The 16,096-nt window shown below is 38.7% G+C and overlaps 1 protein-coding gene across 3 annotated transcripts in view; it reads left to right on the plus strand.

The window, feature by feature from the left end:
• Positions 1 to 200: 200 nt before the first annotated feature.
• Gap43 (growth associated protein 43) overlaps positions 201 to 16,096 on the plus strand; it is a 94,731-nt gene continuing 78,835 nt past the window's right edge. For 2 of the 3 annotated variants that reach the window (XR_261276.2, XR_261277.2), the window contains exon 1: positions 201 to 372. Coding sequence is in view for 1 of the 3 variants with exons in the window: in XM_005386424.2 (XP_005386481.1) it covers positions 343 to 372 (30 nt within the window). In the remaining 2 variants the exon portion in view is untranslated. The remainder of the gene's footprint in view (positions 373 to 16,096) is intronic. The other variant, XM_005386424.2, reaches the window with a different exon arrangement.

The following is a 16,096-nucleotide window of genomic DNA, read 5'->3' on the forward strand; positions in this document are numbered from 1 at the left end:
GAGAAGGAGAGAGAGGGAGAGAGAGAGAGGGAGGAGAGAGAGGGAAGAGAGAGGAGAGAGAGAGAGAGAGAGAGAGAGAGAGAGAGAGAGAGAGAGAGAGAGAGAGAGAGAGAGAGAGAGAGAGCATGTGCGATGAGCAATAGCTGTGGACCTTACAGTTGCTGTTAACTGCCCTGGTGTGTGTGAGGGAGAGAGAGAGAGGGAGGGAGGGAGGGAGAGAGAGCGCGCTAGCGCGAGAGAGCGAGTGAGCAAGCGAGCAGAAAAGAGGTGGAGAGGGGGGGAATAAGAAAGAGAGAGGAGGAAAGGAGAGAAGGCAGGAAGAAGGCAAGGGACGATACAACCATGCTGTGCTGTATGAGAAGAACCAAACAGGTAGAGCTAAAGATTTTTACTTCTTGCTGTTGTGAAATTAGCAGAGTAAAAGATTTCCCTGTAAAGGCAGAAAAAATTATTTTAACTGCTTCTGCTCTGGCATGGTGCTCGCGTTTCCTTAGCATATGGTAACTGGTGATTGCATCCCAGCTTTTATTCTTTTCTGTCTTTCAAGCTCTGGTTTTGGAATGCTGTTACTAATTAGGACGAGGGTAGGGCAAACATGCCCGGGCAGCAGTATGATTGCTTTTTTTCTCTATTAGTAAATGCTCAGCCTTTAAGATCTGGTTTTGAGGGTGTGGATGTGAAAAGGGGTGTGGGGAAGATATGGGCTCTACCTACAAGATAGGGAGGTGATCCGTTATATTATTTGCAAAAAGCTGGATGGAAGGAAAAATATTGAGGGTTGGGTATTGCCTGTTCGGTAGTACAATTTTCTCACATGTGCTGCGGAAGATGCCTCATTTCATACATGCATGTGCTTCAAAGGGGCACAGGTATTTATGGGAAAACATGGAAATGTTTTATTCATTTATTTTTCAATGAATGAAACTGTGCTTTATGAAAAAAATTAAAAGAAAACCTAAAGACAACTGGGACCCGGGGAGAAACTGGCAGTGTAGAAGGGGAAAAACCTTCTTCTTTAGCTCAGTAGCCGATTGTGCACCAGCTGGTCGGAGGAGACGGTGGACCACGCCCCTAGGAGCTTTGAGCTCCGATGGGATGGGAAAGGCGAGCCGGGTATTACCTGTTGGAAATCAGGTCTTTTCTCTGTTCTCCTTGCCTTCCTTCTTCCTCGGATTATCAGGGACCAGAGACATGTGAGCACCCTGGCTGATGAGCACGGTGACTCACTTTCATCAGGAAAAGGGACACATCCAAGATTCGCAAGAATCTGAACCCCCACTTTCCCTCCCCCACTGCCTGGATTTTTCTTCCATTTCAAACTGCTCACTTATTTCCTGAAAGAAATTTTAGAAACTTGATTGGGGTGAGGGTGGGGAGGAATGACGAGTTCCGTATCCGCAGTACTGTCATCCAGTGCCCTGACATCTTCCCAAAGAAGCTTTCAAACATTTGTTGGAGCACGTTTGAGTGATTTGCTGAAGGTTAAGGAGAAAAATGGGTGTGGGCTACGGGTGAGTGTGTGCCTGTGTGTGTGTGTGTGCACACGCGTGCCTGTAGCAGAGTGGTGGTGGGGGCAGTCTTGGCCAAAGAAGCCCTTTACAGATTGATTGTGTTAGAGGTGGGGTGCAAGAGATCGGATTTGGGTATTATTTCTGTGCAGGTATTGGAAACTGGGCAATTTGTAATACACTCCCTGAATCTGAAGGGGGTGGAGAAGAGTGGAGAGGAAACATTTGCCTGCCAGCCTTGCACGTTTAGCCAGCGCCCCTGGAAGGAGGGGCGGAGAGTGAGGATGAAGGAGAAGGAAGAGGGACAGAAGCAGAAAGTCAGAACAGTGGGTGGAGGGGCAAATGAATGAAAGAAAGAAAGAAAGAATGAAAATGAATACATGAAACAGGGGACATCCTTGGCTGTGTGGGATTTGGAGAAAAGTCAGCCTTGGGTGGGGGTGCCATTTGCAGCATTTCCCCAAACCACTGACTTGGTTGCTGAGATGACTCCCTTGGATCATTTTTGAAATTGGGACATTTCCTCTCCTTGTCTTCCTTCATTATAATATATAAATGTGATAGACACAGATGTCTGGGTCAAGCACACTGTCAGAGAAAGGTTCTAAGGTTACTCCCTTGGTGAGCTGGGGAAATAAAATTTAGCGAGGCAGAGCCCTAAGGAAGCCAATGCCATTATTCATTGAAAAAGCTTTAATTTTGGAAGGAAAAATATGCTGGTTTACAACTTGTTTCCACCCTCTTGTACACATGGAGGTGTACATACATTTCGTTTGGTAAAGGGATCTATATATGCTTTTTACAATGGGAATTGGAGCTGAAGGGATTCCCTTCCCCAAAAGAGGACATCTGTCTTCACTGGGGTTCCATGTCCCCGGCAGCTTGCAGTTTTTTCCGTGTGATGCGCAAAGTGATGAAGATGAAAATGTGCTTAGGAAATTGTAGATTCACATGTTAATGTGTAGCTGCCCCATATTTCACATGCAACTGTCAGGCATGTGCTGTATATGCTTACCACATGCCTTTCAGTGTTCTAACATCATCCATATGCAAAGGGGAAGATAAAATGTACAGAAATGGTCTTTTGAGCCCATACATTCCATAAATGTGAGCTTCTGTATGAAATGGTCAGGCCTCCTATATAACAGTATTATATATTATTCACATTCATTGGTGTTTAAGATATCATTAAACCAGACAGAAGGAATGGTGTATTTAGGGCGTGGGCTCGTACTACTGACTGGCATTTATAGAGTGTGAATACTTAAGTCTCCCACAGGTTTCCTGCTTGTGGGTGAAATGATGCTCTCATTCCTGGCAGAATCCGATGGTGTCCATCCTTTTGCATCTATTTATCATCTTAGTTCCTAGCAGGGAATAAAACAAGGGCAGCAATCTGCAAAGGTCTAAACTCTGCCACACCCATGAAATCCAGCAGAAACGTGGAAGGGGGCTGGAGGACTTGCACTTCCTTCCTCTTCCACTTGAGCAGCATAAAGAAGTGATCTTGGATTTCTAAGTTGTAATACATTGCCAGTGGGTGAGATGAAACAGAAATGATCCATATTAACCATTAATTACTACTGCAGATTATTATAGCAGGAAGAAGAAAATAAAAGTAGTGCTGAGATGAGAAGATGATAGAAGACTGGGCAAAGGAGGAATAAAACAAAAGAATCACTTTGATTTTATTGGCTTAAGATTTTCAAATATCTTGGGGCTAACTTTAAATAGCTCGCTTTTTGCATTTATTGAGGATGATTAAAAATGCACAAGGTGTGAAGTATGTCTACAAAACAAGAAAACTGTGAGATGTTTCCTTTGTTTAAAAATAGTGACATTAGTTTGTAATTGAAGTGTTGAAGAATACCCTGTGAGCAAGTGGCCCCCTAACCCTGCTAACATCTGCCTATCTCTTCATACAATAAATAATCCTGCTCTTGGAGAGTGTGACCTGTGGTTTGGAATTGCACCTTGCTGTGCCTTCCCCTCAGTACTGCAGAAGGTGTGGAAGGACGCAGCCTTGCTGCTTGGTGCAGGCCATCCTTACTGGTGATAAATTGGATTCCTACTAAATCTCTATGAGCCACACCCAGTGTCACCCAGGGACGTCTTGAATTAATTAAACGGAGAAATTCTACTTAATCGAATTGAAGTTGCTCATTTTAAAAAAAATACTGGCGTTCACCACACATTTCCAAATTTAAACAGAAAGAATTATTTGAAGGGCATGTTTATCTTTTTTTTTCTGCCCAATTACTGGATTTGCTGAGAATCTTAGAAAATTCATAGTGAATCCAGAAACGTGGTGTTGATTTCTGGTGACTCTAATTCTTGCTAACCTATTCCAGGATGCATACAAAATGAGCCCTGATCTCTCCTGCTGAGAATCCTTGCAACTCCCGTCCCACCCCCCACCCCTACCCCCACTCCCAGCCAGGGCTGAGGCAACTGGAATAAGAAACCACAGGGTTAATTTTCTTTCTTGCTGAGCTGGCAAAACTACAGAAACCTCCTTTGATGTTTCCCGCTAAAGGGCAGTGCTCCTGCTCATCAGGAGGGAGCATCAGAAAGGGTCTCCTTTGCCTCCATCATGATGAAATTGTCAGTAATGTGCCTGGGGCTGAATTAACCCACAGACTTCAGAGTTTTCCTTGGCTGGCCCTATCAGGAAAGATTGGGGGGGGGGTCTTGCAGGCAATAGAAGAGTGTACATATGACCCAATGTTCCCCTTGTTCATAATGATAAAGTAAAACCTGTCCAAAATCTTCCTGTATTAATAGTTCAAAGAACGCACAGAACAAGTTCCTCTGTAGAGAAGGTTTAAATTTTAACTCTTTGCTTCCCTATTGGTTTTAACTGAGGCATTAGAGCAACCAAGCAGTGTCTGTCATAAACCAAAGAAGTTGATTGTGTGCAAGAATTCCCCCTTCTGCACTTTTGAAGTGTGGTCAGATTGTCTCTGTATTGTTGTAATTAAATCTGCATCATGTTCTCTGAAGTACTGGGAAGAGCACTGTGTTGTGAGTCCTTCACTGATACCACTTACTGATTCTGTGATCTCCAATGAATCATATCATCTTGGGCTTCAGTTTCCTTCTGCCAAACGTAACTGAAAAAAAACCTAATCCCACAAACAAACAGCAAACCCCACCTTGCTTGCCTTAAGGAATGTTTATGATGTGAAAATGGTCAATGTGATTATAAGAAAATTGTCTCCAAGTTTTGCAACGTGAAGCCTGACAGAATCACCAGTTTTTCATACCTGACACGTCTACCTTGTCTGCAGTTTTCTGCTAGACATGGCTGAGCACTTTGTGCTCCTCCAGGTTTTCTCCAGAGCCTCACACTCTCGTGCCCTGCTCTCTGTTAGCACGGCTTCCTGTCATGTGACATAAGCACCCTTTGCCCAGACCTATAAATATGCTCTGGTCTCTTCCTTCTTGAAGCGTCTTCTAACTTTACACCTTTATCTCTGTAGTGTTCCAGTTCACTCTCTTTTTAGAACAAAGTTCCTACAAGTGATTCACACTCATTTTTCCTCTTCGTCACTCTTCCTTCACTATTCCATCCCCACAGTTCCTCTGAAATGTATTCGGAAAGGGGATGGCAGCCGGTTGCCCTTTAGCCTCCATGTTGTTTGGTATTTCTTTGGTGTGTGATAGTGTTTCCCGTTCCTCTTCCAGAAACTCCCTCTTCGCTGGGCTCCCTTCACATTTCTCATTTTCCTCCCTCTCAGACAGGACCTTTCAGTCTTCTCGGTCTATTTCTTTTCATGCTATCTCCACACTCTTCCTTCCAAACATCAGTGATCTTCTGGTCCATAATCTTAATCCTTTCTTCCTGTCATTAATCCTAGATAATCAAACTTATGTCCAAAACTTTAACCACCCCTGTGCTTTCCAAATATACAGACCAGACATTTATTGATGCTGATCTCTTGATCCACAGATGTCTTGAAATACATCAAAGACATTCAAATGCATCATTTATAAAACAAACCTTAGTGTCTCCTATTTTATACCACTCTGGGTCTTTCTTCTGACCCTTATTGCTGTAACTTCAGAGCTCTAGGAACCTGGTAGGAAACCCAAATGTAATCTCTTCTTTTTTTTTTCCAACTTCCATATCTAGTTACTGTATCTTTCTACTCTAGTTAAAAAGATTTTAAATATATCCTTGCTTTTCAGCTCTATTAATTTTATAAATGAGCTGACCCAGTCCTCTCATTATTTTTCATCTGGGGGCAACCCATCGGGCCCCTTTCTGTCTCTCTCTATTCTTTTTCATCTGGAAAAAGTTATACCTACCTACTTGGACTTCCCATCTCCACATTTTTCTCCTTCCATTCTCCTTGCAAATAATGCCAGAGTTATTTTTATCTAGTGTAAATACGGTCACAGTTTCCTCATTATCACCCTAAAATGGTCCCCTGTTAACTATAAGCTAAAACGGAAGTCCTTCAACATGCATGGCATGATCTAGTCTTGCCTACCTTTCTAGGAGCGTCCTCAAACACTTCCTGCCACACTCTATGACACCATATCTCTTCCCACATTACACACCCTTTTCAGCCTGGAAAACTTCCATTTCCTCAGCAAGGAGAATGCGCTTTAAAACCTTTCTTAACCTTCCTCACTGAGTTTTTTCTACCTTGTCTGTGTCCATGCCATGTTTTGTGACTTCTCTGTTGCCCCTCATTTTATTATATATATGTCATTTTGGTTTTTTTCACACACTACTGCCTATACTGTGAGCCAATGGAGGAAAAGAGGAGAGTCTTAATTCTTTATGTATCTCTACTGCCTGCCATAAATCTTGGTACATAGATAAATAGTTTTAATTGCATACAATATTTGCTCAATGAGTATGGCACCAGTTTTCTAGTCTTTCTACAAGTTGTGACATCTTTAAATAGGTGAAATCATTAGTAGATTAAAAAAATCTATTTGCATGAAATTTTGAAGTGGGGCTGATCATCACTGAGTGTTGTTATTGATGTATGGACATGACAACCATCCACTTGTAAAGAATGCACCCAAACTAAGTCCAAGTATAGACTGGATTTCTCCAAACTACCACAGCTGGTACTCTCTGCAAACCTCCCTTCCATGTCCTTCTCCTCCATTATATAGTTCCAGCAGCCCCTACCCCAAGTTAACAAAGTCCGAGTTTGGGTGCACAGTTGCTGTCTTCTTGGATCTGTGTGTGCCCGTCTTTCAGGGCAGTAGATCCTTGTGCTTCTGTTCATTCCATTACAATTGCAAATAGACCCTAAGTTGTCCTTTTGTTGATCTTAGTTGATTTATTTCAGTGAGCGTATCAGCTTCAAAAATATGGGCAGTATTAACTTATGCTTAGGGCTATGTACTGAAGAATTAATTTCACTTTCATTTGGATTTCTCTCCTTCCCACTGAAGTATACACATAATAATATCCACAAGCAAACATCTAGCAAGGATGTAGAGAGGGTGAAGGGTAAGTAGTCCCTCATGTGTGAATGCATGAGAATTAGATCAGTGTCTTTCTTAGGTTTGAACGGGCTGAAAAGATTTGGATTCTGAAGTAAGCCTACTGTGCCCAGTGTGGGGCTCATTGAAACCATAGCTTTCCATGAAAACACTGTATGGCAGACTTTAAGCAGGATATTTTCTCTGGCTGAACTGATATGTCTTTCAGAACAGTAGGATAAGCTGCTTGGTAGGTAAAGTTTGTCTCTAAATGCTAACATTGGGTAGTTTTTTTCAACCACTGTATCCTTATTCTATATCTTGCTCAATGCTTTCTATCTTTCTGGCGTAGAATTTTATTATCTTCTTCTCTTCTCCCCAGAGTCAAGTAAAGTTTTCTGATAAACTAATACCAATTCATACTAGTGTGTAGTGTGTGAGGCTGTGGAAAAAGAACTTTAAGAAAAAAATGTGCTGCATCCAACTTTCCCAATCAGTATTTTAGGCAAAATAGCTACTTCAATTATGTCTAGCACATAGTAGGACCTCAATACATCAGAAGGAATAAATGTAGAAAAGAGTAATCATCATGATGAGCCATTAGGAGAAATGTTTTGGGAGAAAAGACAAATTCTCTGTACTTATTCAGAGTAGACCTTGTGTAAATGCTTACCCAACTCCATTGGTCCGTCTCACAAAGTAATTGTGGTTAAGGTTACAATTCCTTCTGTTGTCTGCTCAAATCAGAGTGGCATAACTGCAGCCATTTCAGGTCTAGAATGGGAGCATGAGCTTTCAGATTTCTTATTCTAAATTATTTACAGATCGTATTCTCGTAGATGTTATTTGCTTAATGTCCTGTTTCATGTCTTTGTAGTGAAATAAACCCTTCTCCTGGGTTCTAGACCTGGCTCTGCCAATTGCTTGTCATGTGATCTTAGGTAAGTAATTTAATCTCTATGAGCTCAGTTAACTAATCTGTGTAGTGGACACACACCCCCCTCTAAACACTGACTTATCTTTTACTGCTAAATTAATATGAGGCCCAACTAAAGTCATAAAAACGTGTTTTGCAAACAGTGTTTTTTCAAATACAGTGTATTATTGATTCAGAAATTTCACATATTTATTCCTAAAGTGTTCATGACTCTATTCAAAGGAGAAGTACCTTTACTGTCTGTATAGAAAATATACATTTGCCATCCCTAATTCTCTCCTATTCTTTACAAAGTAGTATTAATAAAGCTAATGATGTGATCTTAGTATACCTTTACTATTGCCTTTGTAAACTTCAGTGACAGAATTTAGCTATGCAAGTATATAAATAGTCATGTGCCCCAGATGTCATAAGCACTGGAAATATCCATTGTTTTCCTTTTTATTGTTTATCATTTTAACTTTTCTTTACATTCTTATCTCTTCTCTTTTGGCTAAGCCTGTAGCTTGTCCCCCCTGCTACCCCCACTTTATCTCCAAACAGGGTTCTCAGCACTAGGATTACCAGGCATGCTGTGCTCACATCTATCACATGAGGACCCAGTCAGGCAGAAGAGAAGAAAGGGAGATAGGGCTAGTTAAGAGGTTGAAAATGGAGATGTGGGGTGGTTGGAAGCACAATTAAAAGCTATCACCTCTACACTATTTCAGAAATAACTTCAGGGTTCCTCAAGGCATCAGGAATAAATCTTGATCAGAAAAGAATACAGTGCTGAACTTTATGAATTTAGCTTTAAATACCATAAATAATCTTCTATGTCCCCAAGATCTCCACAATGGACAGTTCAGTTCTCTTGTGTCCCTGGTTATAATTGGAATATATTAACAATTAATGTAATATAAGTTATCAATTTATCGTGTAAGCACTAGAATTCTGAAAGCTTAAGTTTAAATACATTGATAATATTTGGAAGTATTTTAAAGTGTGATAACTGTATTAAATTAGTGCAAAGAGATCCTTTTTTCTAGAGGCTAAATGGCTAACATTAAAAAATTAGTGTCATACATATTTTGCTAAAATATTTTTATACAGGATGATTATGTAGATTGCAGTAGGAAAGTATTCTAAATAGAAATTTGGAAATAAACTGGTACTGGGAAGAAAATGATCATTTATTTAATTTTTTTTCTAGTTGACTATTGGCTGGTGTCAATCCTTTACCCTAGCCACTCCCCCTCCATACACATACTCCTGGGAGTTGCATGTTCTTTTATTCAGCGCAGATAACAGACACAGACTTTAAAGGATGATAGAAAGACTAAGCAGTTGAAAGGAAACTAGAGAGCATATGAAATTAAGAAAGTGAACAATTAGTCTATGGAAACCAGGGTAGATCCAGAAATTTCACCACAGTAATTCATAAATTTTCTTTCTGAGACCTTGTATTTAAAATATTTAGTTACTAACAGCCCCAGGTTCTCTGTTTCTTAATTCAAAATTCTGAGAGAGAGAGAGGGAGAGGGAGAGGGAGAGGGAGAGGGAGGGAGAGAGAGAGAGGGAGAGAGAGAGAATGAATGCTTGAATATGCTTAGGCTGGCAGACCGGATTGGGTCAGCTACTATTGTGGAAGAAGTAATAACTTCTTCCTTTCCAACTGGAAGAAGAACTAGGTCACATAGTTTGTAAAATCCCACACTCGTAAATCTAGTGATAAAGTAAATTGGCAGAGAGGGTCTACTGTATATATTTCTATATAATTATAATGAGGTAACTATCCAGATCAGGAGAGACTTACCTCAAACATGGTGGACCACGTTCTTCCATTTAGTTGTCTTCAGTCTGGCTGTATTACTTATTTGTATTACTGCAAATGTTCCTAAAGGAAATAGTAATCACACAAGTAACTCAGCTTATACATGTAAAGAAAAAGAACAACAAAAACAAAAAAGAAAGGGTAGAGCAAATCTGTATACGTGGAGGTGACAAACACTAGATTTTCATTGTCTTCCGGAAGACTGTGGCAGGTACCATCTGTCCAAGAGGATTTCTAGCTGTCATATACACTTGCTAATTTGGCATAATGCAGCTTTGTTCTAATTTCTCTTTTTTTAATTTGTAGAATCATCTTCTGCAAAGGGATTGGACAATGAGGGGTATAAAACAGCCCCACTCAAATTTTATCAGAGAAATGCTACTCCTTGACATTAGTCATCTCATTTTGAATGTTCTTGAATTAATTCCAGGAAGCATCACCATATTTATCTATTTTTGGCAAATTGGCACTTTCTAAAATATTGAGCTGTTGTTTCCCTATGCACTAGTTTGCTCTAAATGTAGAATGTTGGTAATTAGCCTTACATCCATTATTTGTAATCTCAGTTCCAATAACTATTCGAAATGTTGTTTTTAAATGAAGATTCAAAAGACCCTAATATCTTTCCATTATTGACTACACAAAAGCACTAGATGAGGAAAGAAAAAAATAAAAGGGGATGATTTTCAAAGGTTAAGGAAACTCAGGAACTGCTTGCTTTTCAAAATATTTTTAGAATTTTTAGAACTATATAGCATAACTGGCCTAGAAATTAGGTTTGCCTAGAAGCTGTCAGAATGCACACCCTCTACCCAGTCTTAATTTTCTTTGATTTGGAAGCCATCTTACTTTCTTTGAGCATAAGCTAAGAATTAAAATTTCTTCTAAAGGCCAAGCTAGGATGTATTCTACAGGACTACTCAAATTCCTTCATTAATTATAGGGAAAAGGGAGGAAAAGAGGGAAGCAAGAAAGAGATTTCTTTTTTAAAGTTTTTGTTTTAAGTAGTTGGCTTGCAGTTCGATTTATTATGCACACATTGTGTTAGGACACTAACTTTGGTTATCTAGACCCTTACCAGGATTGTAATGGAGGACAAAGAATAAGCATTGAGTATATTTGGGTAGACATTATATACCTAAGTCCTTTCTTTGTTTTTTGTTTGTTTGTTTCCTGGTACCAGGAATCAAACTCACAACCTTGCGCTTGCTAGGCAGGCACTGTGCTGCCGAGCTAAATCCCCAGATCCTATTTCTTCTTAAATTAATGAAAAAGTAATATTTTGAGAGATGGGAAAGAATATTGATTCACTGTAAACTCTCCCATTCATTGTCATAGGATATCTGCACAAGTTTTCTTCTGAATCCAAGATTTTTTTGATCAGTATTTCTGAAAAGTGTCTGAAAATTTTCAAAAATAAAAAAGATTGATATCATCTCACTTTAGAAGTGGTGAGTCTTTCTTTAGTAAAATTTAAGTCTTGGCTTTGATTTATTCAAATTGTTTTTCCCTGAAGAGCACAATTTACAATATTTCCTTAACCTTTAAGAATGTAAGACCCTACTGAAAAAGAAGGGGATTGCTTTGTCTATTATCTAAAAAATCTACTCTGGAGAACTCAGCTGGATATTATGTACTTATTTGGATATGTCTTTCTAAGTCATCTTCGTAATTCAACATTCCTTGGAGCTTTACTGAAAGATACAAGATGGTAGCTTTTTGATAACTCAGCCAGATTTGTGTTTCCAAATTGATAGGTAGTTAACTGGAGAACTGTAGAGAAAAATCTAAGGACAAGCCTTAGTTTCTAGTACCTTCTTTCTTCCTTATTGACCTTTATATTTTACAATTCTTAGGTGAAACCAGCAGAGAGGAGAAATAGAGGACTTTTGTAATTGAAAAGAGAGGAGGAGGATACATTTATAAAATGGAATCACTCAGTTTGGAATTGGACCATGATCCTCTAGTAAAAAACTATCATGGAAGCCTTAAAAAACACAAGTGGCTCAGACTTCCCCTCAGAACATCATCTGGAAAACACAATATGCCCAAGAGAAATAAGAGTTAGAAAATAATCTAAGCAGTTTGGGTGCTAGTGTACTTAAAAATATTTAACCGTTCTTAAGGCTAAATTCAGTTATTTTCCTCAGTTAGTGGGAAGAAACTTGAGTCTTGGCTAAAAGGAAGAGTGCCAATTTTGTCTTCATAGTTATTATCTCATCTTGGGCTATACCACATCTTTTAATAACTAAGAGTTTTCCTTCAAGCACCTATTGTTTTGTCACATTATCAGTCCAGTGTCACTGGAAACTGCCTTGTTTGTATCCATACCGGAGTTTATTTTATTAAACATATTCAACCAAAATTATCACTTTTATCAACTTGGATATATTGTAAAAACCCACCTGTAAAGAACTAAAGGAAAAACAGTAGCAAAATCTACTTTTCTATAACCCCAGAGTTCATGATATTGAAAACAATGCTTTACCTTGTATTCTTTGTTATCATCTCAGAAAATGTCACATTAAACTATCTTCTTCCTAGAGTAGACCTCTGACTGCCCTACTTTTGACAATACCTTTTAGATATGTCAACACATTCTCAGTTTCCCAGCTCTTAATATAGAAATAACTGATTTTTTCTTCCTTTTGGAAGCCATAGTATAAGTTATCAAATTTCATTTGCAATGTCTTTTCACACCTGTCCTTTCTAAAATCTGTAAGCCTTTCTTGGTCCATATTTTAAATTGAGGCCTCTAATCCCTAAGGCCCTAATGCCTATAATTGTCTAAAGTGAAGTAATCTTCCTAGATGCACCTTTATAGTTATACACCGCACTTGGAAGAAGGGAAAGTAGTCATTCAATTTGTGTGTTTTGTGGTTCAGATGAGAAATCCCAGGTGAAAAATTCCCTCTTTTTAGCATCACTCTCTGCTGGTTATTCTTACATTTATTTTCTCTTTCCCCAAAATTTCAATAGTTTCACTTTGTTAACAGAATTAATTCTAATTTATTTGTCTATGATTGTTTTTCAAGACTCTTCAGAATCCTGTACCAGTTCCCTATTCTTGCTTCTCTCTTCCACTGGGTCTGGTATTGATTAGGGTTTTGAATTTAAACACATTTAATCTCTTATGGGTCATCATTTCCTTTTATATAGATCAAAAGTATTGAACATAGTCATCTTTAAGGCTTTGAACTTGTATTTAACAGGTTCTCCAATGATATTCATCTTTTTCTTAAACATTTTGCCCAAGTCAGACTTAATACGAATTTAAGTATACCTTTGTTCACTTATTCTGCTACTTAAATGTCCTTTGTTTTCCTTAGCTCAGTCTCACCCAACCTTTGTGCCTTGAATGAAGAGTCTTCTTGTTTGTGAAGGCCTCTCATTTGTGAAGCATTCTCTGTGATCTCTCTGCCTCCTCAATCTTCTGTAGCATATATAGTCTCTCCCCTTCCTACGCCATTCATTCAGCAAAGTGTTACCTAACCATCATTCGAGTTTATTTGTACCTGATTCCCAAAGCTAGTTTGCAAACTCTTTGCAGGTGAGGTATCCAGGTCCATGTCAGTCTCAAGAAGTACTGATTGGTATCTACTCTGTGATGAGTCCTGTATTAGACTCCATGGGGTTCCACAAGACAAATAGAAGGCTCTGTAAATTCTCAGCAAGACCAATGGAGCTATCTCTCATGACATTTCTGGGACATTTGACATCATAAACAATGTCTTCCCTGCTAGAACATTCTTGGCTGCTATAACATTCATTTCTGCAGGGCTTCTACTCCAACATTTTTGTTTGCATATTCTCCTGCCTAATCCCAATCTGGCTTATTGTTTGCTACCAGTCTCTGAATAATTGGTTTTCCCAAGCATTTGTGCTTGTTTTCAAAGTTCTTTCTTAACACAAGGGCCATGACTAATCTAATCCATGGCCACAGTACTCACATGGACTAGTGGGTCTCAGATCTCCAGGTTCTCCTGCCAAACCTACTTACTGGGCTCTAGAGCTTTATATATAACTGTCCACTGAAAATCTTTTCAGGATGACCCGCAGGAACCCAGTTTCAAAATGTCTTGTTTTCTTTGTTATGAATATTTGCTGATCTCCAGCCAGGTATGATGATCTTTTTTGTGTCATCACTATGTTGAGTATGTAACTCTACTACAGCATTCAACACAGTTGACTGTAAGCATTCATTTTCATGACTGTCTCTTATGCCATGCCAGGAACTATTTTATGGTAAGAGTCATGTTTCATTACTACTTCTGTATAACATTAGCTCAATGTGAGGCATGTTGTAAGTCATCATTACATAGCAGTGGAGTAAATGGAGACTATACAAATGAACACATACCAGTATCCAGTCAGTAGTATATGATGCCAAAATTTGGTTAGGACTAAGACAAAGGTTGCCTAATTCCCACTGTTCAGTCATGGAAACTGTACACTCTGGCACACTCCATAATTGAGCACTCCATACATATCTCACACAGAGCTAAGACCATACAGACTTGGATTTCATCCAAGCAGCACCAGCTGGTTGCTTCAGCAAGTAACCGTTACCATTTTGTGGACAGATACTTTATCATGGTTCAGAAATATAGGCATACTTGACACCATAACTACCAAGTATCTGGGCTAAGGATAACTAGTCACTTTAAAATATTATAGTTTTGTGTCCTTACCCAATTATCCTGCCTGCTAAGCCCAGTGCTGAACATTCAACACTCTCTTCACATATAAAATTGCTATTCTGGGGGCACCATTCTCACAGGAATCCCCATGAAGCTTCCTTTTAGCTGATAATATGATTTGCATGTACATTTCCTCTTGACTTTTACTCATTAATTTCTAATTATGAAATGTATGCAAAAACTAGTCAATTGTTATTGCTTCTCCTGGCCCTCCTGTACTATTGCAGGTCTGCTGTCTGATATTATTGTCTCTGACCCCAAAAATAATAGACAAATGAAAGATAACTAGTAAATTTTCTTAGAGGGGACCCAAAGAACAACTGGCTGGAAAATCAATCAGTTGCCAACATTTAACTTATATCCCTTACAAACAATGACATGAATTCCTGGAAAACGGATCAGAGAAGAATTAGACTCTCCATTGAAATTCTGGTGGTGAATAAATACAGCAATTTAATTTTTTATCCTTATAAGAATAGTTGTGAGATTCAAAAAGGGAAAAGAAATGTTTACCATTGTTAAGACATTTAGGTCCTTTTGAACTCAAGCTAAACAACATAGAGATTCAATATGTTTGGTGTTTGGCCCCGATGGAAAACAAAGACTTCTTAAGATTTATTTCTTCAGAAAATGGTAGTATAAGTTCCAAACTGGTAACTTGCAAGACACATTTTAGAAACATTTATAAATTGGGATGGCATTCAGTCCAAAATCAAATTTTGGAAAAGCCAAAAGAATATGCATATATATATATATATTACTGTTTAGGGAATTGATGGTCATAAGAAAGGCAAAATGAAGCAGGCTTCAGCTGAAAACATGAGTCATTTTTTTCATTCGTTGTACATTTTTTATTTTGGTAATTCTGTGGGAGGTAGAGAAAATGTGTAAGTACTGTAGTTTGAAATGCTAAGGAGATAGAACAGAGAGGCAAATATCAACATTGGAGAACTTGATTTGTTAGGATAAGGTGGAACTTTGAGAGAGCCACCAGTCATGAGTTAAAACCCTTGGAGCTATTTCTAGAGGAGAATTCATTCGTATTCACAAATCTTGACATATACTCCTTTGCTTCCAGTTTTTACAAACTTTCCCATTAAGCTGTTTTCTCAACAGAACCCTTCTGTAGGACTGGAGAACCAATTCTGTACCAAGACTCTGGACTGCTCTATGATGTAGACATAGGGACACCTCAGGTCAAGCCACTGTAAATTTTAAATTGTCAATAATGATGTGATCTTCCAGGAATAGCCAAATATCTGAGTTGCTTTGTTTAAATGACATTTAAGCCAAGTTCTTCAGAACTAAGAAGGGAGTCCTCTTCGGATGCTACTGGAATGCCAACAGGTCAGACCTATATTTGGATAAGATCAGAGATTAGACTAAGGGCTGACGGAGTTTTCTAAGTAGTCTTCTTACATATGAGCTGTTTTACTTCCTTACCTTAAAGTAGTACTGTTCTCATTCTGAAATGCTAAAATGTCCTGCTCCCCCAAATTCCAATGTTGTATCACCTCTTTCACAAAAAATCACTGCAGATATCTCTTCATTCCTTAGTGTTCCACACTACATTCACTGTAGTAACTGGCCCAGAAATTTTCACTCTTCATATTGTTTCTCTCCCTTTCTTACTCTCTCTTTCATATATATATATATATATATATATATATATATAAATATATATATA

This window comes from Chinchilla lanigera, unplaced genomic scaffold (assembly GCF_000276665.1).
Source record: "Chinchilla lanigera isolate Chin_1 unplaced genomic scaffold, ChiLan1.0 scaffold00026, whole genome shotgun sequence".
Classification (NCBI taxonomy): Eukaryota; Metazoa; Chordata; class Mammalia; order Rodentia; family Chinchillidae; genus Chinchilla; species Chinchilla lanigera.